This window comes from Polypterus senegalus, chromosome 3 (genome assembly GCF_016835505.1).
Source record: "Polypterus senegalus isolate Bchr_013 chromosome 3, ASM1683550v1, whole genome shotgun sequence".
Lineage (NCBI taxonomy): Eukaryota > Metazoa > Chordata > Cladistia > Polypteriformes > Polypteridae > Polypterus > Polypterus senegalus.
Genome location: NC_053156.1, coordinates 210,548,315 through 210,574,326, shown reverse-complemented (window position 1 = coordinate 210,574,326; position 26,012 = coordinate 210,548,315). Strand labels below are relative to the sequence as shown.

Sequence of the window (26,012 nt, the reverse complement as noted above, 5' to 3'; positions counted from 1 at the left end):
ATGACAAAGTATAATATTTGTGTCTCATTTGTTTAACTGGTTTCTTTTTATCTACTTTTAGGACTTGAGTGAAAATCCGATGATGTTTTAGGTCATATTTATGCAGAAATATACAAAAAAAAGTTTTCAAGCACAACTGTATATGTATAGAAATATAATTTTTTCATTTACTGTAGCATCTTATTTACATGTTTAAATAATTACATTTTTATAAAAATGGCACTTTTTCTTTTATTTGGTAAAGTTCTTTTTTTATGATATGGTAATAAAATAACATACATTTAACATACAAGGAGATTAAATAGTGTTTTTTTTAAATTCTTGGTGCATTTAAAGTACATATTGTGATCCAGATCAGGTAAGGATAAATGCACATACTGTGTCAGTTTATATAATAGAATATGACTTTAGATCAGTAAATGACAATATGAGGGGCATAATGTGATTTTTTTTTTTCTTTCTTCTCCCAGTCTTGCTTCACTCTTGATTCTGTAATTATAGCTTGTTATATGTATGTAGACACCTCTTATAAGGAAAAAATCTTCACGATTACATACCATTATACTAATCCGAGAATGTTATTTTATATTGAATTTGTGTAATAGAAGAAGCAGCTGATATTTTAGAGGTGTTTTTAAACAAACAGTAATTTAACCAGGTAGGGCGATTTTGCCTTTATTTTATGTAGTTCTGTGCAGTTTAACAAAAGGTTTTATTTGAAAAGTTCTGCTCCTTGCTTCTGCTCCTATTACCAGCTGTGTGTAAAAATTGCAAGTCTGTTTATTTTAGATGACCAGTCCAGCTGTTTTTAATTCATTGTATCATTTACTTGACAAGAAGTTCATCTGAAGTTCATACTGTCATGTAGGGCATACATGCAAAGACTTATTTTCTTCTTATGAATACATAACTAGTTTATTGTGCAATTAACATGCTTAACAGATGATTAAGGTTCTTCTGTAGGAAGATTAAATTAATTTACTTTGTCAGTATTTTCAAAAAGAATGATCATTTTTATAGCATTCACTGAAAGGAGAAAGTTGAAGCTCCTAATAAAACACAAAGTAACTATCATTCCAAGGAAATAAGCAATTTTCTGGGAAGAACTCTTGAGTCAATATGCAAAATAACTGATCAATCTTGTTCTTGGCCTGAAAGGCGCTCAGTCAGATTTATATTGTCAGATTTATGTACAAATTATTCTGCACAAAAAACTTTCAGACTTGAAATGTACAAAAGATAGAGAGTTATCCTTCTATATAAAAGCGGTTGGGATTGTCCTTCCGTCCCGTGAGTGCTATGCAGGCGCGGAGTTTCACACACTTTTGCAATGCACGATGGGATTTGTAGTTTCGTTTTTCCAGGTAAAAGATGATTTTCTACTCCAGACTGTGCGATATCTTCTTCTTCTTTCTTACTATATAAAAGCGGTCGGGATTGTCCTTCCGTCCCGTGAGTGGAAAGCGTAGCGGTATTCCGCTTATCACAGACTTACTACTTGCAGCTTGCGGCAGGCGACATGATGTGAGCAGAGTTCTGGTGCTCCCATCGTTCCCTTGCTTTTGTGTGCGATGCGCTGGAAAAATAGACAATTATGTCTCTGGAAATAATTAATGTTGATGGAGTACAAATGCCACACCGCGTAGTAAATATCAGGGGGGTTCAAAAGGGCGACCTCAATATAGAAAAAAAGTTTAAATTTCATCACAAAAATAACAAAAACTATGAGTATTAAAGTAATACTGCTCAAATGCAATATAACCAAATTAATGAGTTTGTATAAAATATCAAATTGATCTACATATTGAATTGCCTTAAGAATTGGTCAACTTAAGTCGGTAGCCTTAAAAGGCGGGTGAGCCTAGTTTATAACTAACCACTGAGCCAGAATTGAACAATAAATTCTTTGCTTTGCTGTATTGTAGACTTTTACAGACATATGTAAAAATCAAGCCAAAGCTTCCGTTTGGTATTGTTGTGTTATGACGAAGTAGCAATACACTTTGTGGAATAATATTGTACATACTGTATAAATATTATTTTGAAAACGGATTTTAACTTTTTTTTATTTTAAAAGTCAAAGTGTCATCTAATTTTTAAGACACTGCCAATTATTTTTTCACAAAGCATTCACATTCTTCAACATAAAAAGATTTCCTAGTAACATACCTTTTATGTACTTAAAAAAAAAAAAAAAAATTAAGTCCATTTCATAATTAAACATGAATTCATTGTCAGTCTAGCCCTTAGTTCTTTCTGACCTGCATTTTAATCTGTATATTTTAAAATGAACTTGAGTTTGTTTCATTTTATCCTGGTAACCTATGTTATTTGACACAAGAATGTTAAAAAACATAACATTTTTCTGCTTTGATTTTTCCGCTGCACTAGATCATATTCCATTGGGTAAGAAACAATATACTGTATTTCTTTTTGTATTTTTGTGGGGTTTTTTTGGCTTTGATTACATTGATTTCTAGTATTAGACTAATATTATTGGATGGTTTTGATTTGTTTTTTTATAATGGCTTTTTTAATGTTTTGTGCAAATGAAACTGCTTAAAAAGTATTTTAAGAGAGTTTTATGTTTTTTTAAAAAAATAGCAAATGGTAAATGTTTGTATAAATAAGCTGTCCAAGTGAAACTCTACATTAATTTGAAATTAACACATTTAGATGCAAAATGCCTTGGATTGTTTATTTATGGAATACAATGAACATTATATGATTTGCGTAGCATTATAATGATCACATCTGAAACTAAAGGAGTGAGGGCATGACACATTAGGTTACCTTTTATACATTATAAGTGCCACATGGGATGGACGGCATTCCCTACCAGAAGAGGGGAAGGTTGCTTACCTGGACGGGAGGCCACAAGTGGATGAAAAGGCATCCTGACCGAGAGAGAGAGAAAGGGCCTTTACCTAAATGAGACTCGCCAAGTGGATGGACGAACATCCCAACAAAAGGAGGACTTCCCTTACCCGGATGGGATGTCTCAGCAGATGGACAAGTGTCCTGAACGGTTATGTTTACGGCACCTTTCATAGCCAGGATAAAAAAGGAAAGGCAGGGAAGAACTGTCACTGGGGACTGGGGAGTTATACACCCTACTATTTGGGATTTCCAGATGACCCAGAAGTATCACCCCTGGCATCAGAAGTACTCCTGGGTCCTCAATAAAAGGGACTACACTCCCTTGTCCAGGCAAGTCAAAGCTGGAGGGAGATGAGCAACACTAAACTGGAAGAGAGCAGTGCAGTGTGGAGAGAAAACTTGTGCTTTTCTTACTCTTGAAAGGTATTGTGTATAATAACACCCTTTAATTTGAACCTGGGACTGTACTGCATGTTCATATTGGGATTTGGGGTTCACTGGCACCCCTTTCTATCACAACATGTAATTTTTAATCATTAATGCTTTTTGTTGTATATTTGTAAAATTGGTTTTCCATAGATGTGGCTTCCTAAAGATAAAAAAATATACTAAACCTTAATGAATCTCCATTAGGAAATGAAATGCTTGACTGAAGAAGCCATGCACTGTTTATTATTCTGTTGTTCATCTGACTGCCATGGGGTCATGCATACAATAGGAACTTGTTTCCTCAGAGTCCAAGATATCATTTGTGCTCTTATCTCTTGTAAACAGAGTGGATATTTTCAACAGGCACTCTGCAATCAAGATAAAGTTGTTGGTTTTTGCTTTTTTTATTCTTGACAACCAATATTTCCTGAACAGAGCCATCATGTACCTTTTTCAAAAGTGGTTGATGATGTTGTTTGAATTGATACAAAGTCATTATTCTTCAATTTTTTCTTGATTCACTCCACCAAGTATAACATGTTATGTTCTGTTTCAGTATGCAGCTGCACATATACTGCACTGGTGTTTTAAGCACTTTTTTTAACCTTTAAAAGGGGTAATATATACATTTGAACTCTAAAATTCATTTTGCATTCAGTCAGTATTATATCATCTTATTAAAATATTCAAGTATTAACAGATTATTTTGCCAGAATTAAATTTGTAATATCGTTATGCTATCGATAAATAATCCTCTAGGTGTTTTTCATGGCATGAGTCATATATACCCTACTGATTATCCATCATTTATATTGAAATCTAAAAGCTGACTGCATATAATTTCTGTATATATTGTATAAAAAGTTCAAACCTCTCACCCTTGGGAGTGCTGAATGTTCATTGATTTACATGGTGAATTTTTTTTCTCTGGGAAACTATCTTTTGCGCGCCACTTAATATCTCTTGTGTCTCTCCACTTAATATCTGTTGTGTCTCCCCACTTACTGTAGCCTGCACAGCAGATACTTTATTTTATCCAAGTATTATTGTGTGTGTGTGCCGCATACATTCAGAGCATCAAATAGCATTGCATGTACACCATTTTCTGTAAACAGGACAAATCGCTTAACAGTTTGACGTTACATACACAGTTACATGCCATAGAAATGGATATCAACAAGTTTATAATAGAAAGTCATACATTCAAGCCCAGGTGGTTGGATCCATGAAGCAGCAGCACTAAGCACTGCACTACTCTACTGTGCAGTAAAAGGAAATGACGTTAGTTAGCTAACTACTCAAAAGCTACTTACTAGCTCACAGCAAGCTTCTTATCCCACAAGTTACGAATGCAATTCATATTTCATATATTGATTGCATGTGAAATGTATCCAGCCCAAGCGAGTACACTCATTTAACTCTCTGGTAAACCTGACACACTTGCTTATCTACACCAAAGATAAAAACATCTAAAGAGTTACATTTAATCTGGCCACTTCTTTCACCATTTTCTGACAAGAGATATTCGCTTGTTAAATTGAGATGATTTTTTGCATGCCTATACTTGAATATCTGAGGAGTCAAATCCACTAGCAAACTGCAAAATCACCTGAACAGTGCAAAACAAATTGCAATATTTATTTAAAGGGCACAGCAGAGACCTAAATTGTATTGCAACCATTTTTCGTATCAACTTTTTGATTAGATGGATTCCCTAAGTTAAATTGGTTAGCCCAAATGTAGCTGAAAATCATTGGCTAACTTGGTTTGGTGCCATGTTTATGGTGATGAGAAAAAGAAAAGATACCATCTTTCAGTTGCCTGTGATATTTAATATGCACTATAAAGATTTAGATCGATTTGGATCTCTTTCATTTTCAAAGTTCTGTGACAAGACGTATTCCTTTGTTAAACGTCAGTCAAATTCAGTGGCAAAATTGGCATACCTCTCTCTTCATATAAATGGCACAAGACTGATTGTAATATTGACGTGACTCTAAATGGAAACCACTTTGGCTCACTTTCATTTTACAGTTTTGTAACAAAAGACATTGCTGTTTTAAACTGCAGTTAGGTTTTACAAAAGTTTGCACGCTCTCATATCTAGAACACAAGTGGGAGTCCAGTGTTAACGGGGACTGAATGATTGAATCATGTTAGGTCATTTAAAGACAGACTGCAGTGTTAAACTGCATGTTAATGTAGATTTACACCATGTCCCCTCAGAGGCTCCATAGTTTTCATTACCATCCTAGTCCAGTTCAGAGTTCTTGAGGCCAGAGGATATTGGACACAATCCAGGAAGCAAACCTAGATGTATCTGTTGCAGGGTAAACCTTCATAGATACCTACAAGCAATTAGGTATCTATGAAGGTTTAGGAAGTTGCTGCTCACTTATATTTCTGCATCTTCTAAAAGCAGGTTTTTGTAAACAAAATTTTAAATGTTGCTTGTACCAAATTATTTAACTTTGCAGTACAATACAGAGTTTACATTTATCTGTTTCATAATGATACTAAATTAGCATGCAAACTGTCTCCAGTTTAGTATGGAGAAGGCCAATGTATCCTGGCGGTAAACGCACATTCCGCACTAGTAAAAATCTAATTAGTTAGCAGAAGGCAATTGCACATTAGTATTGCAGCATGTATGGGTAACCGTTCTGTTTACAGTATGTTTTGACAATACCAATCAGATATTGGTAAGAGCATTCCTTATACAGTATACACTCTCTCATAAAATCCTGAAAACAAAGTCTGCGAAATAGTCATACCAATTAGAACCTTCAAAACCATTTAATGCCCCAAGGACAAAGAAAGTGATTCTTATAATAAGGGATTAAAAAAGAAAAAGTAAAAAAAACAATAAATGATTAGGCCAGGGTGTTTTTAGTTGATTTAAGAAAGAATGGTGTGGGTGTGCATGCTTTATGGAAGATAATGCAAACTGAGGTATGTCTAGGAAAGATATGTGCTTCAGGGTGTGCATTCAAGGTTGTACTCTGGCAGTCACGCACAAATGTGGAGCTAAAGACAGGACATGCAATATCAACAGTATTGGAGGTGTGACTCATCAGCTCATAAGTTGATTAATCCTTAAACATTTTTTTTTTTTAGATTTGGACCTTTTCTTTTCATTTAAATAAAAGGACACATGAGTTGTTTTAACTAGGATATATGCCTGCAGTATATCATTAATGGGAGCAGGATTCATCTTGCAAGTGACTTTTTTTTTCCTCTTAGATTAAGAAATTATATCTTAGCATTATGAAAGGGTAAGAAAGCAACACTTTTGAAAGCAAGACCCTCGCCTGACCACATGTGACTTTGCTGTTATATGATAAGCTTTATGATATTATATACACTATTTAAAAGCCTGTTTTGGTCTTTTGTTATTTATAAATAGCAAATTCATTAGATACACAGGTATGGTAGGTATTTTATGTAGTGTGTTGCCACTCCTGTCAGTTTTATTGTTTCACTTCACTTGGTATTGAATTTCCTAGACCTGAAATCAATCATTCTGTCTACACTTGCATGTTTTTAATGAGTAAATAATAATGTTTTGTTCTGTTACTGTTTTTTAATGCTGTCCTGGAGCAGCTATAATCTTCGTCACTCCATGAGCATGCCAACTATGAGGTAATATTACTAAGTGATATGTACCATGCTTTCATTCATCTTATGTATTGCATCTATTTTCTGGAACTGCTCAATCTAGTTAATTGTTGTTTGGGGGCCAGAGCTGTAACTTGTCTTGATAACTACAGGAACAAGGCAAGGTTGCAGTCCCCTCAACAGGCTGACAGTCTACTGCAGGGTAAAATGAAATTAATATGAAATAGCTTCTGTTGAGCCTAATACCTTGTTATTTTAATTTAGGATTTAAGTAATAGAAATTGTTTTACATGTAAACTTTTCAAAAATGGAAACTTGAATATAACCCAAAAAAAAAAACAACAACTTCAGTTTAAGGCTTCATTTGCTATTCCAGTGGCAAGATGGTACAGTGGTTAGATCCAGTGACCATAATTCAGATTCCATGGTTGGTTGCTGTCTGTGTGCATTGTGCATGTTCTCTACTTGTCGGTGTGAATTTTCCTTTGGCTACTCCTGTGTTGTTCCTCCAAATGTACCAAAAATTTTAAGGTTAAGGCAATTGCTGACTTTAAATTTGCTCAAGTATGAGTGTGTGTGTGTTTGCACTGTGCCGTGACATGTCACCTTATCCAGAGTTTTTTTTTCTGTATTTCCACAACTTTTTTTTGTCTAGCACTCAGTGCTGCAGTAGCAGGCTTCCACTTACCCTTAAAAATTGAAATTGAAACCCTTCAAAATGCGCAAATGTATTTTAAGTGGATGTCCCGGAAAATGAAGTGTCATTGCTTAATGAAAAAGTTGGTGGCATCATCATATGCAAATACTGTTGGAAGGGATGCATAGTGTACATACCCAAGTCAATATACCCTTTTCTGTAGCAAATGTCTGTCTGATGTTTTTTACTAGGTCAAAGCAATATGTCCATTAAGAGTTAAGACAAGTTTATTAGTGGAAGGAGAAAAATGTTTTGGGTCTCTAAAACCAGATGTATTGCTGACAGCAGTTGCTGAAGATGTTCTGCCAGTAAGCCATTCACCTTATAGTTTAGTAATACCAGTCTATGCTTGTGTAGAAAGGTTAAGGTCCTTAAGATGCTTCTTTCAGCTACACTTCTTGGATGCTTGTTTTGTATATCTTTAATCCCCTGTCTGGTCTGTTAATTATAACCAACCTTCATTTTTTTCTCTTCTTGTAAAAGAATGGATTTTATCATAACAACTGCCATCCTTCATTATTTGCTTTCTCCATGATATGCATTTCTATCAAACCTTCCTGGGTCTTTCCTGGACTTTTGTATACATGTGCCCTTTTGCACCATGGAATAGTTTTTATCATGAGTTGAAAACTTGTACAGAATATATAAAATTCCAATTTATGGAAGAGACAAGCATCCGATGAGAGAACAGTTTAAAAAAAAAAGTGACTTTCTCACACATGCTTAACCCTTGAACCGCTGGAACCGGCTATAGTTGCTTTGCATGCAATTTGCCAGCATGCTGGAGCCATGTATATTCGGCAAAGTACATTCGTTGAATGCCGCAACCGGCTAAAGTCGGTTTCCAGTGCAATTTGGAAGCACGGCGAGTATATTCAGCGATATACATTAAGTGCCGTACATTCATTGAACTCCGCAACTGGCTAAAGTTGTTTTCCAGTGCAATTTTCCAGCATGCTGGAGACAAGTATATTTGCCGACATATATTCATTGAATGCTGCAACCAGCTATGGTCGTGTCACAGTGCAATTTGCCAGCACGCAGGGGCCGAGTATATTCAGCGACGTACATTCATTTAATGCCGCAACTTGCTATAGTCGCTTCACAGAGCAATTTGCCAGCATGCTGGAGCTGATCAGTCAGTGTGTATATTCGTTGACCAGCCAGCTCATGACCACTGCCGGCCCTGGCATCACTGTCCATGGGATTCAGCCACTGCACTAGAGTAGCCTGCAAGCATCAGCGCTTGCCTCTGTGTGCTTGCGTACAGCCAGTTCAGGCACAGTTGGCTCAGTGATTTACTGAATTTACTGTATATTGTACACTTACATAGATCTTACATAGATCTGTGTTCCAAATAACGATATATTATTTACACTATATAGATCCTGGTACCTCACTCTTAGATCAACAAGGCTTGAACTAGGAGCGATTTTGCTGTTTCTGCGGTGGTGGGAGGATGGGATGGCAGGCTGTTTGCGTTTATTGACATATTTACAAAACAAAAGATGATGACACAGAGGTGGGAACGGATTTAAGGTGGGCCGGGTTTACAAGTTTTTTCGTAGGCATTGGTAATTTCAGTGTTAAGGCAGTCCTTCTAAATGGAGCAGAGACATAGATAATTATAGCCGCCACCAACAGGAAAGCACAGGTTTTCATTAACAGCTACCTGCACAAGATTCTCCATATTTGCTGACAAGACAACACACTGGACTGCCCATTGAAGAAGAAATCAAGAGACAGTGTTGGGGCTGGATAGGGCACACACTGCGAAAGCCTGCAAGTAACATCACCACACAAGCCCTAAAATGGAATCCCCAAGGAAAGCAGAAAAGAGGCTGACCAAAGAACACCTGGTGCTGGGATTTGGATCCAGATATCAAGACCATGGGGATGACCTGGAACCAGCTGGAGAGAAAAGCCCAGGACAGAGATGCTTGGTGATCCCTTGTCAGCAGCTTATGCCCCAGATGGAGGTAGTAGGCGAAAGAAGAAGGTGAATATCCATCCATCGGATCCATTATCCTACCTGCTATATCCTAACTACAGTTAGGAGTCAGTTACAGGTGGTCTGCTGGAGCCAATCCCAGCCAACACAGGGCGCAAGGCAGGAAACAAACCCCGGGCAGGGCACCAGCCGACCGCAGGGCGCGCACACACACACACATCCACACACCAAGCACACACTAGGGACAATTTAGAATCTCCAATCCACCTAACCTGCATGTCCTTGGACTGTGGCAGGAAACCCACGCAGACACGGGGAGAACATGCAAACTCCACGCAGGGAGGACCCGGGAAGCGAACCTAGGTCTCCTAACCGCGAGGCAGAAGTGCTACCCACTGCGCCACCATGCCGCCCAAAGATGAATATCAAAAGTGTTTATTTTGCTGAAGCTTACAGATCTGGGGTCATACAAGGAAGAGCACAATGTGCAAATAATCTCTTCCATGGGGTGGTTCAACCACTTGGTCTACTCCAAAAGTACCACATCAAAAGCTTTGTGTCTCACCCTTGGGACAAAGGTAACCCATTTTGTTTTTTTAAACTTATTTAATTTACCTAATGGGCAAAGTTATCCAACACCAGCAGTAATTGCCAGTTGAATCAACCTAATTAAAGAAAGCTTATTGAACACAGTTTGCCTTGAAAACAGCCAACCCTACTCATTAAAAACTTTGCTTACTTTGACCTTTAACATAAGTGCCAGATTGCCAGCACAAATATTCAACAAGCATATACTGCCATGATCAAAGGAATTTCCTGAGAATTTAAGAAAAATGTGTTTATCAGCAAGTGCTATAAGAACATTTATAAAGGCCCTGGGACTCGACTGAACTACAGTGTAAGCCTTATCCTCCTAATAGAAAACGCTTCGAATAGTAGTGAATCGTCCCAGTAGTTGCCAGCCTGCTAAAGTAATCTAAGAGTGCAGCATAAAGTCATCTATAATTTAACAATCAATCTAAAAAATAACAAGAGAGTAAAACCTTTATTGTCACAAGGGTCAGTTCTGCTAACTGTACACTGGGCTAAATCAACTTCATTGGAGTGTAGCAACCACTGCTAACCAGTGAGCGACTTGTGTCCCATTGTATGTGGTGTAAAGGAAATGCAGCATTCCACAGGACGAACATCTGGCCCCACAAGCAAACATTCTAGAGGTTGTATAGTGGTGTGGGAATACTATGTAGTTCAATACCCAGATGACTAAATACTGTATTGAATCAGAAAACACTTAAGGAGAAGAATGTTAAACCATTAGTTATAATCTGAAGCAATGATGCAAAGCACAAAAGCAATCCACATCAGAATGATTGAAAAGAAGAAAAGGTAAAGTTTTGGACTTGCTTGTTCACACGTAACTCTTAATACAGATGCTAAGGCATGGCCAGAAATAAGCACCTTGTGCTTTTTTCATAGCGCTTAAAATGGACCTAGCAATAAGTTAAACAAAAGGTACGGCCATTGTTTATAGTCCCTGAATTTATCAGTTAAAGAAAATGTGTGCAGCTATTAAGCAAAGCAGGAATTATGATTTGTTTTTAAAATAAAGTTTGTTTCCCCTTTGTGTGTTTTAAGTACTGAATTAGTACAAATCACATGGCTATTCCAGTAGGTTTTTAATGGTATTTGTTGTTTTTTTTTTTGTACTCTAACATTCCAAGACATGCAGCATGTTGGATTTACTAATACATGTCTGTCAGATATGAAAGACTCATTAATAGTGTTTATGCAGGCTGTGTAAGCCGTAAAAATGCCTGAATTAATCCTAACATTTTGAATTTGGCATTAGTCTGTTCATTCCTTGATGCAGCTATCATATTTCAAAAAGATTAAACCTGTTGCATTGAAATACTTTAAAAATTCAAAGGCAACAGAAACAATATGTTTGCTTAGTTTCTGTCTTCTTGGCAGAGTCTTATTCCAGGCCAGAATTGTTGAAAATAAACTTATCCTATAGTGCAGCAATATTGACCTGTGATGGTGTCTAATCGTCTAGTGGTAATCCTAAAATTATATTGAGGGCCTGTTGCAAAGCTCTGATTGTGAATTAATCCTTCAGCAAATCCTCCTCATGCTTCTATTTTGTGAAACCAGCTCTGTCCATGTATACACTGGACTGACAATTTTGTTAAAACAACACTTGTTCAAGTTCCATAAATCATTAACCGTACAACAACAGTAGACTAGTATTGCATCTGTTCTAGATGGCATGGTAATAAATTCAATGGCGTCCCTCCCCTTACATTAAACTGTTTCACTTGATTGTTTTCCGTGTGCATTGTTTACATGATACAAGCTGAAAGTGTTTTAGTTAAGACTTTAACATCTCTTGTCTACGTAATTTCGGTATTGAATTAAGGGCAGCAAAATAATGTTAAATAGATGATATGTAGTAAGTAATATAATCACTATGTATTTTGCTTTTAAAAGTTTACCAAAAACCTTTTACACCTCCCCTCTGATTAGTTGTCTCAGTCATGCTAAAAGTTAGTGGAAACATCTTTTGAAGCTTATTGGTGACAAATCAGAATTTCTCCATAATGGTTAAAAAGTTAAGTTTTAAAAATTGGGCAGCTTGGACATTAATGACACTAGTGTTCCTCTATACTCTTAAGTAAAAAGCCTTGGACTACAACTGTATATTCCATGCTGTCTTTCATCACCTCCTTAACATTTCAATACCTTGTCCTTAGCTGTCACACTGAGCTGCTCAGACACTAATTCAGTTAGTTGTTACTTCCAGGTTAAAATATTTTAATACAGTACTATTTTTATTTCACATTTCTGCCAAACTTCCAAGCAACCTATATAATTGGTCCACAGGTCTGCTGCAAGTTTACCAAGTTAAACTATGACTTATATTTACTATTATGACTTCAGTCAAGATTTCACATAACTGTCTAGAGCGATAGTAAATATTAATAAAGATAATGCAATTTTATTTATTAACAGAAGTGATTCACTGTTACCAAAACCATAATGAATACTGACCCTAGAAGGCAGGTGACTTCAACCAGGAGGACGTCAAAATGAACAAACCTCTATTAGCAGGTTCCATTTGTGGACACAACAAGCTAGACCTGCTCAGTTCTAGTGTTCATGCCTTTAAATGTAAACCTGTGGTACAACCGGGCAGATCTGACCACATCTTACTAGCACTTGTAAGCTGTTCTTGATAGCAGCAGCTCTCTTCTTGTCCAAGCCAGAAGCTCTCATGTGTATTTGGGGGATTGTTGTTTATTATAAGATTTATATTTTTTCTTCAGCTTCTTTAACTAGGCATTTCACTACAATTTGTACTGTGTGGGTAATTGTATATTACTGATAAAATTTGATTTGATTACATCACTCCTGTTTTTTGTGATCCTTGCTTGGCTTCCAGTTAACTACCAAATGGATTTTAAGATTCTTGAGGTTACCTACAAAACATTCCATGATCTCTCCCACACGTCTTCCTCTGGCTTCCTTTTAGTTTCATTAGTTCATCTCTCCATCATAGGGGTTTGGGCTATTCCTTTCACTGCTTCTTGTTTCTTGAACATCTTTTCAATTTTATTTGTTCTCTAGATTCCATTGCTTTAAAAAAATAAATAAATAAAACTTGAGACTCATCTTTAAACGTGCCTTCTACTGGCCATAGGTTTTTTTTTAATACCACTTAGATTATTTTTCTTATTTTTAATTGCCTTTTTAAATTATTGATGCCGTTTTTTTCCTAACATGTTTTGTATTTTATGATTTCAATTTTAATGTGTCCTTAAAGTAAAGTGTCCTGGAGGCTGCAATTACTTAAAAGGTATTATAATTATTATTATAACCACGTGTAATCTCTTTTTTGAAACTGTCATTATATGAAGGTTATATTTTTAAATAATAAGCAATCAAAACTGTTTTTTGTCTCCTTTTTTCTAGAAGTTCAACTAGTTTTAAATCATTTGAAGAAAAAGTTGAAAACACTGTATCAACTTTAAAGGTATGTGCATAGATTATTTTCATTTAATATTTCAAAACTAGTATAAGAGCATAGATGCAGGCCAGATTATAAAACTGCTGCTCCTTTTTTTACAGTTCAGGGGCCTCATGTATAAACGGTGCGTATGCACAGAAATGTTGCTTAAGAACTTTTCTACGTTCAAATCGTGATGTATAAAACCTACACTTGGCGTAAAGCTACACACTTTTCCATGGTACCTCATGCCTTGTCGTACGCAAGTTCTCCGCTCGGTTTTGCAGACTGGCGGCACCCAGCGTCAAAGCAATGCTACTGTTCCTGTGTGGTTACTCATTATTTTCCTGACACGGCTTTATAAATACACTGAAACTAACTGCATATTGTTTATTAGTGTAACGCATCTGATTGTAATTAACTTGTAACAATATAATGGTCCAGGGAACAGCCATAGTATTCCAAATACCATAACTGCTTTAGTGTTGTTACTCTCACTTCTCCTTCTTCTTCTTCATCTTCTTTCAGCTCCTCCCGTTAGGAGTTGCCACAGCGGATCATCTTTTTCCATATTACTCTCACTGCACCACTTGGAGTATTTATATCACTGTATCTGAGTGTGAATCACAGCAGCAGCTGATCGGAAAGAGAATTATCCGTATACAGCATCAAGTACACGCTGTCTCAGCCACTGCAAAACGTTTTAAAGCCTTTCCTGTACAGACCTCGCGGTTCAGAAACCGTTTCATCCCAAGAACTTTAAATGCACTCAATCAATTGCTCCTTGTAGAACGGTTTGTACTTATAAGTACAATCACCCCACTGTAAACTTGCACTATAGTTATAATATCGCACAACCTGAGCCACTTTATAAAGCGCGTATTTACATATGATGACGATATCATTTTTAAGGTGAAATGTAGAGAAATATGTTTATTAAATTATACAGATAAAACTTTAACTTCATTTAAATAATCTATATTCTTCACTGGGAGTGTCGTTAAGGATAGGATAATTAAACATGTACTACGAAGATATTTCAATGTTCCTTAAACATTTTGAAAAATCGACGCTAAGCTTACAGATGGCTTAACTTCTATTACAGAGCTGATTGTGTGGCGATCGGTTACTTGGGGAAAGAAAAGCACTGACTGCAGTGACGGCTACGCCAATATACAGTATATTGAATATAAAACAGAAAGAGAAAATAACCACACAGCTAAAAGCGCAGCGACAAATTTCTGCAAAAGTTAAATGCTTGTGTCATGAGCATGAGGCGGCTATGCAGTGTCTGCAACGGACATGGCCATCCACCGTGCATAAGCTACCTTACTGACATTGGCGGGCGAAGGAGCCACCGATTCTTCCTGTGCCCAGTGCCACCACAAGCCTAGAGCTGCCCCTGAGTACTGTTGCAATAAATTATTTTATCGAAGTGAAACACATGTTTAATAACGTGCTTTAACTCCTGTCATCATGAAAATGATATCACGTATACATCTCAGTATTTTAGTTATTCAGAGAGCTGTAATATTATGAATGTAATGGATTCTGTGTCCAGTTGGAGGAAGAGAGCCAGTTTAAGAAGCAAGTAGTGATTCACACACATAGAGCACATAGAAGATCAAATACAAAACAAAGCATTTAACGTGCTACTTTAATTACGATGTAATTTGAGGAACTAATTAATTAAACGATTTTAAGATGAAGTTTATGATGTTCAACTTTAATGACAAAATAAACTACGTGATTAAAGTGGAAATGTCGAGATTGAAGTTGACATTTTGTGCTTTTTCCCCACTGTGTGCCTTTTTTTCTCTGTACCCTAATAAGCTTTTATATGATACTCAGACAGTGGGCTACAACTCGCCTTTTCACGGCAACTTTGATGTGTGACTTCTTTTTTATTTCCAGCACTGTGCGATTTTGTGAACGTGAGCTTTCAAGTTTCTCCAACACGCTATGTCACTCGATCAACTTCATTTTGTTGATTATACCACGGTTTATTTGAACAAATAGTATGTTTTTCCTTTGCCTCCACTTGGTATTCGCTGAAATTCTTATATTTTCCCCCGTGCTTTTCCCTTTGTCTTTTCACAGAAGGCTGAGCTTAAGGGCAATTTATATTGATTTGCATATTCAAAGAGGCGTAATTCTGGAAGGAATTGGGGCGTTACATAAAGCGTGTGCACGAGGGTTACTTTTCACGCTGATCGGGATTTATGTAGCAGAACGACGTGGAAGTTGGAGTACGCACAGATTCCTGCATCTTGATTTTTCTGTGCGTAAGCACATTCCGGCTTTTGTGCTTACGCCATGTTATAGTGCGAGTTCTACGCATGGCGTTATATATGAGGCCCCAGAGCTGTTAATATTGAAAGGTTACCAGCTATAGATTTATTCTGCTTTAATTTACAAGCACTGGCCAACATGATCCCCACTGGTTTAATACCACATCACATTACAAAACGTCACTCAGCTAATGAAGGCCGTACTGCTTACTGACATTTTTGAAAATCTGCCCCAGAGCTTTGTGGCCTATCATGCATTTGTGTGTTTTAATGATTTCCTTCATACATCACTATCATTTTATTTTTGTGGTGTTTCCATTTTCACTATTTCCTTCAATAAAGGAAACATACAGTGAATGTGATGGGATAACGCAGAGTAATTCATTTTCTAAATGTAAATGTTGGCCTAGATGGCAGAACAAATTAAAATTATCTTGTTAAATAAACGGAGTTTATCTTGAATATTTGACTCGCACCTTTACCTAATGCGACCTGCAGGATCATGATATATTATAATTATATGAATTTAAGAACATTACAACAATTTTGACGCGAACAGGCCCAATTTAGCTCATCAATCTCTATTCACCTCACTCTTACAAATTATCATGCAATTGGTTGTGTTTTAAAGGTCTGTAGAGTACTAATGTCTGCCAACCAAACTGGAGAACAGTCAAGTTAATTCACATAAGTGGGGATTGGAATGGCAACCCTGTGGTAAAGTCCCACTATATAACAAGTTATCATTAATATTCATCTTCTAAATGTGCACTACAGTTTTAACATTTTGATTTATGCTTTATTGGCAGTCCAAAGTGGGTGCATCAAGTAACAGTGGCGGAAGTTTTGAAGACGTCCTGTCATCAACGGCCAATGCAAGTTCTCAGGACTTATCTGGATGTTCAAAACCAGCAGCAGGCGGTGAACCACAGTGTTAATGAATGAAACACTGCAATGGTTAAATGAGAATTCAAAAATTATATTGTGCAGTAGGAAAACGACCTTCACTGCTTGTTTTTTTCTGTGGACCAGCACACCTTCATGTTGCTTACCGGTATATAATTGTTAAAGGCACTGTGGAAGGAAAGCTTAGTGACATGTAATGGATCAACCAAAGGTTATACATACAAGACAAATATCAAATGGAAATATGTTGTAACGAGTATGGGTTGTTTTTTTTTTTCAATAATTTTTTGGTTTCAGTATACCACTATGTGTCATATGTCATATCTTTTTTTTGCAATAAGATGACATTTTAAACTATATTGTATGTGCACTTGTATACAGCGCATATATTTTTCTGTATTATAATAAATACACCGTGAAGAAGACACTACTAAATTCTGTGAAAACTCAAGAGTAATCTAAAGGTAGGGTCAAAGTACATATACTGATATACTAATAGAAAAGATGAGCCTACAAGTAAATAACCATGCAATATTTACAACCATAATCATACATGTTTCAATAATCGGTGATTTATAAATCCTTAAATTTTGTCTAAAATATCAAAGACTACCAATACAACTGAAAAACAAAGCTCAAGGTAACAGGGCTTGTGAGAAGAAAGTAAACCTATGGCCCCTGTTCTGTCTTAGGTATCCTATATAATCATAAGGCTTGTGCTAGAGTTTATAACTATTTTCTGATCATAAGATAGTCTCATGCTCTCTGTCAAAACCCGTTTTAACCAAGCAGTAGCAGTGTGGTCAAAATAGCATTGGCAGAAAGTGTCACAGCGAGATAGTAAAAAGAAAAAAGGAGAATGGGAGAAGGTCTGTAATAGCTAGTAATGATGATTTCCAAAGTTTTATTTAATAAAATTATTAACATATAACATCTTATTTGCAGTTCCAGTGAGGTACTCCATATTAAAAGTCTTCAGCCTGGATTAAAATGCTGGGGCTAATGGGATTCTATTACAATAGAGGATCTATGGTAGTGTTTTGGAGCTCTTTAGTTTAACGTTCTAGTTTCTGCAGTAGTCTTATTTATCTTTGGGGTTTTATGAAGGCCTAAATCTTGAGACGGCAGAGGAAATACTTTGGGAGGCACACATGAATAGCTTATATTGTGGAGGACCTTGAAATTGGCTCCAAACGTAACTGTAAGAGCCTTCAAAACAGGAATTATATGTTTATGCTTCTTATTTGTAATTTAATTCTTACTTGATTTTTTGGGCAGGATTTTGTATAAGTGAAATACGGAAAGGGAAAGACTTAATCAGCCTATGAATAAGTGTTGCTGTAGTTGTATTAACTTTTCCATGTAATGCTTAGCTAAATACCTGAATCTTCCTACATTTACTAGCCAAGAAGTGAGGTCTTGGATTGTACAGCAATATGAGTACTAAATGATAGATTAGTGTCAAAGTTATCACCTAAATTATGTGAAGATTAGGAAAAGCTAACATCTAAGTGTCCCGGGTTAAACATTTAGAATATCTTGTTACTGTGTGCTGAATCTCCACTAGTATAATACTTTCTGCATTTAAAGGCAAGTAGTTATTACTCAACCAATATCTTAATACACTGAAGCAAATACTGCAAATCGTTATATCTGATGGATGGGTGTGAGTGTATTCTGTTCTGAAGTTAAAATGAGTATTGTTTTGTTTTGAATGATATTCTTGAGGTAGCATAAACAGCATAATCATAACAATCCTGTTACTGAGCCTTGAGAGACACCATATCTATCTCCAGATTGTAATAATGGAATACTTGTATCACTTTTTTTTGTACATTCTGAGAATAATTTGTTAAGTATGAACTAAACCTTCCAATATGAGTGGCTGATAGCCTAACATAATGCTGAAACCTATGTAATGGAACTGTGAAATGTCAATCGTGACAAAATCAGTGCTTAACTATAACAGCATAGCAGCTGTTGCATTTCCTCTATTGGAACATTTTGGAATTTTCTAAGCATGAGTTACTGCAGTTTCTACCCTACTCAAAGACTGAACATATTATTGTGTAAACATTATACAGACAGAAATTGATCAAATTTGCCAAAATGATGAAGGTTTAATAAAGCACACATACAGATAGACGACTATGGCATAGTTCAGTATATTTTAGATAGAAATATTGTCAAGACTGGTAGTGAATTCTGGGAAAGGAAGCATAACAGCTTCAGAGAATTAGGACCACAATTTTACTGTTCTTCCAAAGAGCACATAAAAAAATAAAGTTTACAAACCAGTTATTTTATGTGCATGTTCAGTCCTGGAAATGACCTGCTGTTGCAGCTCAAAGGCTAAAATCATAACTTGTTTATTTTGTTTTGCTAACTTTTGTTTAACTTCACCATTCTTTGCAAAAAACAGTAAATATGTATATGTAGAATCACCAACACACAATAATATTTTATTCTGAAATTGTGTAAGCTACCACCAACTTATTATTTTGTATTTATTATGCTAAATAAATTATACACCATATAAAAGCTGAGCACAGAATTTTGATTTTTTTAAATTTAGCTTTCAAAACTGTGGATGTTCTTTCAATGATGATTTTTCTTCATACTGTAATAATAATACTTACTGTATCATAACATTCAAGCCCAGTTTATCCAGTTCAGAGTCACTGTGGGGCAGTATCCTGTCCTGGGAACACTGGACACAAAGCTGGAAACAGCCCTGGACGAGGTGCCAGACCATCTTAGGGACACTTGCACACACACAGGACAATTTGGACTTGCCACTTGACCTAACCTACAGTTTTTTGGCAGTGTGGGAAGAAATCCAACAATGAAACTGAAAACGTGAAAACTGTTAGTACAACATTAGGGCATAAGATTTGAACCCAGGGAGCATTACTGCAATGTCCTATTTTTTTTTTGGAATGGAATAGTAGCGCGGATTCATATGTAAACTGTACTAGGTTTATATGCTTATAGGATCTTTAGTATCATGTCTTCAGAGCACAGTGAAATACTTGTATGTGTTAATCAACTCAATCAACACGTCACCACTCTGCAGGACCATGATTTGTGAGTATAACTGCCTTACCTCGAAACTTTTGTCTTCCTTAGCTGAAAATCTATGAATTACTGATAAAACTACCCTTTAAAAATATTTTTGCCTTAATAAAAATAATACGTTAATGCACTGTTTTAATTATCTAATATTGCTTTTTCACTTGTTTCATGTGTTTAGGCACTTGCAACTAAATAATAAACACACTTCCGCAAAAGAAGATAAGGAATGAGTAGTCAAAGTGTGACAATTGACAAGTTTGAAATGTGTACATTTAATATGTTGCATAATTTTAAAGAGGAGAAAATTCATTAAACAAGCAGTATGTAAAATTATAAATTTATTCAGGCATATATTGTACTAGAAGGAAATGAAGCAGCCTACAGCTATTCTGAATTTAAGAAGTAATAAAATACTTGTCCTACCTATTGTTCTCTTTCCTATTTGTCATTGCCTGTCAACAGTAATTACTCCTACATAACTTAAGCCCATTGCTCTCTTCTGGGCCAGCCAAATTTCTGTTTTAGTTTCCGCTAGTTTTGTGATTTGGACCTTTTACTTTTCATTTTGATTATGTCTGTTTATCTAGTCAGATGTATTTGTTCTTGCCAGCTGCTTGTTACAAACCTCTTCTAACAAGCTAATTTTTTATTTTGCCTTGTCTGTGGTCAATATCCTCTAAAGATGCTTTGCAGATATAGAGTTATGTTTTCATTTTATTAATTGTAACTCTAACCTAGTTAGAGCCATGCTACACATCACACATCAGGAGTGATCCCACAACTTTGTAGTTTGAAAATCTTTAGCTCACCCAAAAATTCTATGTTTCACTTATGAGTGCCACAGAGGATGAACAGGCATCCCTTCAGGGATGGAAAGTGATTCTTTACCTGGCTGGGATCCTTCAATGGAAGGACTACATAGATGAAGGCACAATCTGGCAGGGACAACTTACAATTCTCATCCCTGAGGGGATAAAAGAAGAATGGATGGAGTAGGTGAAGCTAGGCACCATGAGCAGTTCATTCCCCAATGTGCAGTGTTCCACTTGGCCAATCCCAGTTAGGACATCCGCAGGGTTGCTTGGAACTTGGAGGGCAGAAGCACAGTCCTCTCGAAACCCTTCAGTGTCATGAGGCGGTACTGCTGGGTTAGAACAGTCCTGGTTTCCACATGACCCGGAAGTGCTCCCAACAGGCAGTGGTGTAAGACTGGAAGCATTCCTTGGTCTGGCTTAAAAAAAGGTTACTGCCTTACCTCAAGGAGTCAGGAGGCAGTAGGCCAAACTCCGGAGTACTTAGTTAGTACTTTTAATTTAAAACAACACGTCATTTACTCTTTACACCATAAGAATGTTGTTGGGAATGTTGTTGCTTTCTTGAGTTTGACAAGCCATGAGTCCACAGCATTAGTAATAATTATTACATGATAACAACTGGCCAATTCACTTTGATTAAATTTGCTCACTAAATCAGTAATATTGAAAAAGAAAAAAAGAACACTTTTTTGCACAGTGTTGAACTTAAATAAAATTCTTGAAAATATATGTTGATGTCTCCTACTCAAGTATGTCCACATCAATGGAAACATGGTAAAAGAAACACAAAATTAAGCTTCTGCCATGGCCATCTCAGTCCTCGGACCTAAACCCGCTGAAAACCTGTGGGGTGAGCTAAAGAGGAGAGGCCAAAAGAGACCTTAGGACCCTGGGAGAAGTGGAGGGATTCTGTAAAGAGCATTGCCTGCTCTACATTCTCTAACCTTATAAGATTTTATAGGAGATGTCTCAGTGCTGTTTTGTCTTTTTTTTGGCAAAGGAAAGTTGTACAAAATATTAAATGTAGGGATGCTAATAACTTGGGCATATGTGGGTTTGTTAAAATACTTTGCGATGAGGATTTTTTTTTCTCAAAATAAATTTACTTCAGTTAAAGGCTAGATTTCTGTTATTTTCTTCAGCGGGAGATTAGGGTAGTGCACCAAAAGGTGAAATTTGAGTAAGTTTTAAAAAAAAAAAACACTGGGGGCTTCGCTCACCAACCCCCCTGGCCTGCGCTATGCGCCAGCCACTTCACATCTCTGCCGCTCACGTATGTGGATTTCACTTTCGCCAAACAACAAATCTTTTAATTCTTGCGGATACTTCTCTTCATTGGGAAGAAACACTACTTTTCCCTGATGGCAACACGAATTAGACGATATCTAGCAGATAAATCCAAACCATCTACTGTGAGTTACTTTTGTCAATGATTAAAGACAGTTTAATCTTTCTACCTTTTTATTGTTGCCACCTGTATTGTACACATCAACTTTCCAAAAAACAAAAAACTTTGGAACAATAAAAAGCAACCATTACAAATAATACAGGCAGCTTTTGAAATACTTAATAAAAACATGCACTGAAGACCAGCAAAAATTTGTAAACTGTGGGATTCCAGAAAAGTCACTGAACTCCCTGGTAATAACTATTTAAACAGTAATACAGTATGTATACTTTTTGTTTAAGCATATAATAAATTAATAACAACTAAAACCAAAGAGTTAAAGCCAAAACAGTTTGGTCACAATTATTTTTCATCTGTGTTAAGCCTGCCTTGTTGTCTATGTTCTTCCTTGGAATCTTGTTCTATTTCGGAATTTCTAGTTTCATTCAAACTCTTCACTAGTTGCATTACTTCTGGGTGATTAAATTTGCCTGTATAAAAAGAGAAGAAGGATATAGTTCAGTACAATTTTTACATTTGCTTCACACACTTATGTTTTTTCTCATCAGCAATAAATTTATGAGGCTATTTTTAGGCTTAAAGGCATTATGATAAAGGACTCCGCACGATTTCTGCTCAGACAGCATATCAGATTTAAACGACTGCGGTTGCTGAATCTCGTTGCCTCTGGGGAACTAATCAATCTGACTAGAAACTGCAGGGGGGTGACAGGTTATGTAAGGATAAATGGCAAAGTCAAACTTCTAAAATTCCTCTAGGGCCAAACAAAAGTTCTATCTATGAAGTCCCTCCATTTTGATTGCCAATCAACATGAAGCACAGCAGGTGCGAGTAAACAAACAGAATGGAGAACACACAGGTAATCACCTCTGCTGAACTCTGGTACAAACTGACACAGAGATGCAAAGTTATGGACCTCTCCTTCATCTGCACAGTCCAATACACTCATCTTCCCTTGAAGCTGTCATTGTTCTTCACTGTTTTTGGCCAATGTATGCACTGAACATCTAGTTAAGAACTCACTGACTGAGTACATAACTAACTGGTACCTGCTGCAGATGTCTGCCACTTATGATTAGTTAAACAGAATTTAAAATTGTAAAATTGTGCATTATAATGCAGGTGTAAGCAGATTATTTAAAACCTTTATAAACTTTTCTCCTCCTCCAATTCCTTCCACAGCATACTGAGCTGTGCTCTTGGTTACCTTACATCTATTCTTTTCTTGATACTCCATTTGCTCAGAGCATCACTTCTGTATTTTTCTTCTGCATCTAATACATTTTAGCTTCATATACTGATTGGTAAACTGCAATATCTATACTACCTATTATTATTCTTGGTTGGCAGTATTGTGGGTGTAAAGAGAAGCCACGGGTGTGTGGTGCCTGTTTATATGAAGTAAAGAAAGTAAGGGAGAGAAACGGGTCTTGGGAGGAGAGTATCCATAACAAAAACACAGGTCTTCTTTTTTGTTTTAGACTGAAGAAGTACCTCTCGCTAATCCTGGAAAAATTCTGCTGTACTGCTGAAAGATTTATCAACAAAATAAACAGTTGTTTTCTTACCTTTTGTGGAATCAAAAAATTCTTGCAGTCTGCCAGGGCTTTTTTCTGACATTTCATATTCATATGCTTGCAGAATCATCTCACACTGATCAAGTTCTTTAACTAGTTTTGCTTCTGGGCTGGATTGGTATTCGTATTCCTTTAAGGAAGAACCAAATATTATTGTTTTACAACAGTTGTGAATTCAAAATGTTCAAAAATATTTTAAATATAAATAATGCAAAGACTGCCTTTCGTTCATGTGTAAACTATAAGTCAAGATGATTTGTGAGAATTACCCTATACATTTTATTTATAACATAGTGCTACAGCAGCCTTTGTCTAGACTAGTATTGAAATGACAGATAAATTGGAACTTCTTAATGAACTAAGAAGCTTATTATAGACAACATCTGCTCATGAAAAACCTGAAGACAGAAGCTGCAGGATTACTGGAACATAATCTAATCATTGCTTCTACTGTAATATTTTCTCTGTTAATATAATTAATACATTCTTGTCCCGTACCATTACTCACAGATGCAAATTATATAATGCACATATTTCAGAAATAATGAAATGGTTACCTCCCATAATTCATAAATTTCTTTTTTGACATCTTCACTTAACAAATCTGTCAAGTATTTCATTGCTTCCTGAAATGACATGTAACATATTATCACTGAAAGGAGTACAAGACAGAAATATTAACTGAAACTAACAGATCATCTGTAAAAACACAAGTATTCAGACTTTAAGAAAGGAAATGGAAGCTATTACATCAAATGATGTACACTGTCTACTAGTTAACTGACTTGAAAGAAAGCACTAGGAAACCAATATAACACTTAATGTGAAAAATCATCATAGAACATGTGGTAATTCTCCTTTTTAGGATGCTTGAAGTGAGTGGGCAGTCTAGGGAATCCATTCCCAGGAATTCTGGAATCCCACATTTCATTCCCAGGAATCCCGGGCTCTCGGGGATGACACAGTGCACAGGCATCTCACATGTGAATGGTTTTAGAACGACTGAAACTTATTTTGAATAAAACTACTGCAATATGTTGACACAAATAAAAGACTAACCTTATCTACAAGCAGTTCATGCTGTCATATTAGTACATGTATCTTTAGTTGTGGTAATAACAGTGTAGAAAGCACAACGTCCTCACAGGTGGCACAGTGGTACTGCTGTTGCTTTGCAGTAAGGAGACAGTGGAAGATTGTGGGTTTGCTTTCCGGTTTCTCCCTGTGTAGATAGCGCTTCGAGTACTGAGAAAAGTACTATATAACTGTAATTTATTATTATTATTAACGTGTCCAGCGTGCGGTCGTCCAGACAAGAGCGCACCTTCGTGCAGAAGTACGCCAGCTGCTAAGAAAGCATGCTCTGCCTCCACTGAAATAGGCAGCACAGCTCATCAGATACTAATACACTTGTTCTAAACAACGCCTGCGCTTGCCGTTGCTCTGAAACACCACCATTTCAGCTTTTACTGATGCATCCAGTTTCTTGTCGTCATTCTGTGATGGCAAGTTTCTTGGCACAGATAATGCGGATGCAACAGACTGACACATTGCAATTTCAAGTTGCTGTTCAAAGCTGTTGTCTGATGAAGTGCAAGCTGCAGCAATGGTGCCACCTGAATTATTTTCAGCTATAACTCTGTTATTTCTTGATCGATTTTTACACTTTTACATGCTATACTGTATTTAGAAGGTCGTAAACAGGTTTTCTATGCTCTAACTGCGAAAATATTTGATTTATAAATAAAGAATCCTACTTCGCGGAAATTCATTTATCGCGGCAGAGTCTGGAACGGATTAACCGCGATAAACGAGGGTTGACTGTATATGCGAGCTTGGCCGCTCCCGTTTTCCCGGGAATTACAGCAGTTTCATTCCCGGGAATGTGGGAATGAAAAATGTCCAGGAATCCCTAGGATTCCCTAGTGGGCACATTTTATCATCCGATTGAGACATCCATAAAGGAAAGTGATGCGAGTGTTTGCACAAGTGTAGGAACTAACATGTCATAAGAAACATTATTTGCAATTTACAGGGATCTAAGAAATGTAACCACCTAGAACAATCTAGCAATGTATGTGCAAGATACTGTGGAAATAACAGGACATATGACATAACACAAATACAAAAATGATCATGTTCATGGACAGAAGTTTATTATAATCAGTTTGGAACCACTCTATTTCACAGTGTGTTTATGTGTGTGCATTATGTAATTAGTAGTTTGAAAAGTGGAATTTGCACTTTACCTGTGAACTTGTCACAGCACAGTGAGCCTGAAACAAGTACAAAAATGCACTGAATACTTAAATGATATCAAATTCACTTAACCTGTAAATTGTTACAAATACTGTAAAAC

At 36.4% G+C, this 26,012-nt stretch overlaps 2 protein-coding genes across 2 annotated transcripts in view; one reads left to right on the top strand and one right to left on the bottom strand.

Annotated features, from left to right (window-relative positions):
* tpd52l1 (tpd52 like 1) overlaps window positions 1-20,392 on the top strand; it is a 65,089-nt gene extending 44,697 nt beyond the window's left edge. Inside the window, exons 5-7 of the mRNA XM_039749802.1 lie at window positions 6,861-6,951; window positions 13,548-13,608; window positions 16,682-20,392. Coding sequence (XP_039605736.1) covers window positions 6,861-6,951; window positions 13,548-13,608; window positions 16,682-16,810 — 281 coding nt within the window. The 3' untranslated portion in view covers window positions 16,811-20,392. The remainder of the gene's footprint in view (window positions 1-6,860; window positions 6,952-13,547; window positions 13,609-16,681) is intronic.
* A 1,719-nt stretch (window positions 20,393-22,111) lies between these two features.
* Window positions 22,112-26,012, bottom strand: part of hddc2 (HD domain containing 2) — a 35,168-nt gene continuing 31,267 nt past the window's right edge. Inside the window, exons 4-6 of the mRNA XM_039748402.1 lie at window positions 24,211-24,279; window positions 23,645-23,783; window positions 22,112-22,546 (exon numbers count right to left, since the gene is read on the bottom strand). Of these exons, the coding sequence (XP_039604336.1) occupies window positions 22,419-22,546; window positions 23,645-23,783; window positions 24,211-24,279 (336 nt within the window). The 3' untranslated portion in view covers window positions 22,112-22,418. The remainder of the gene's footprint in view (window positions 22,547-23,644; window positions 23,784-24,210; window positions 24,280-26,012) is intronic.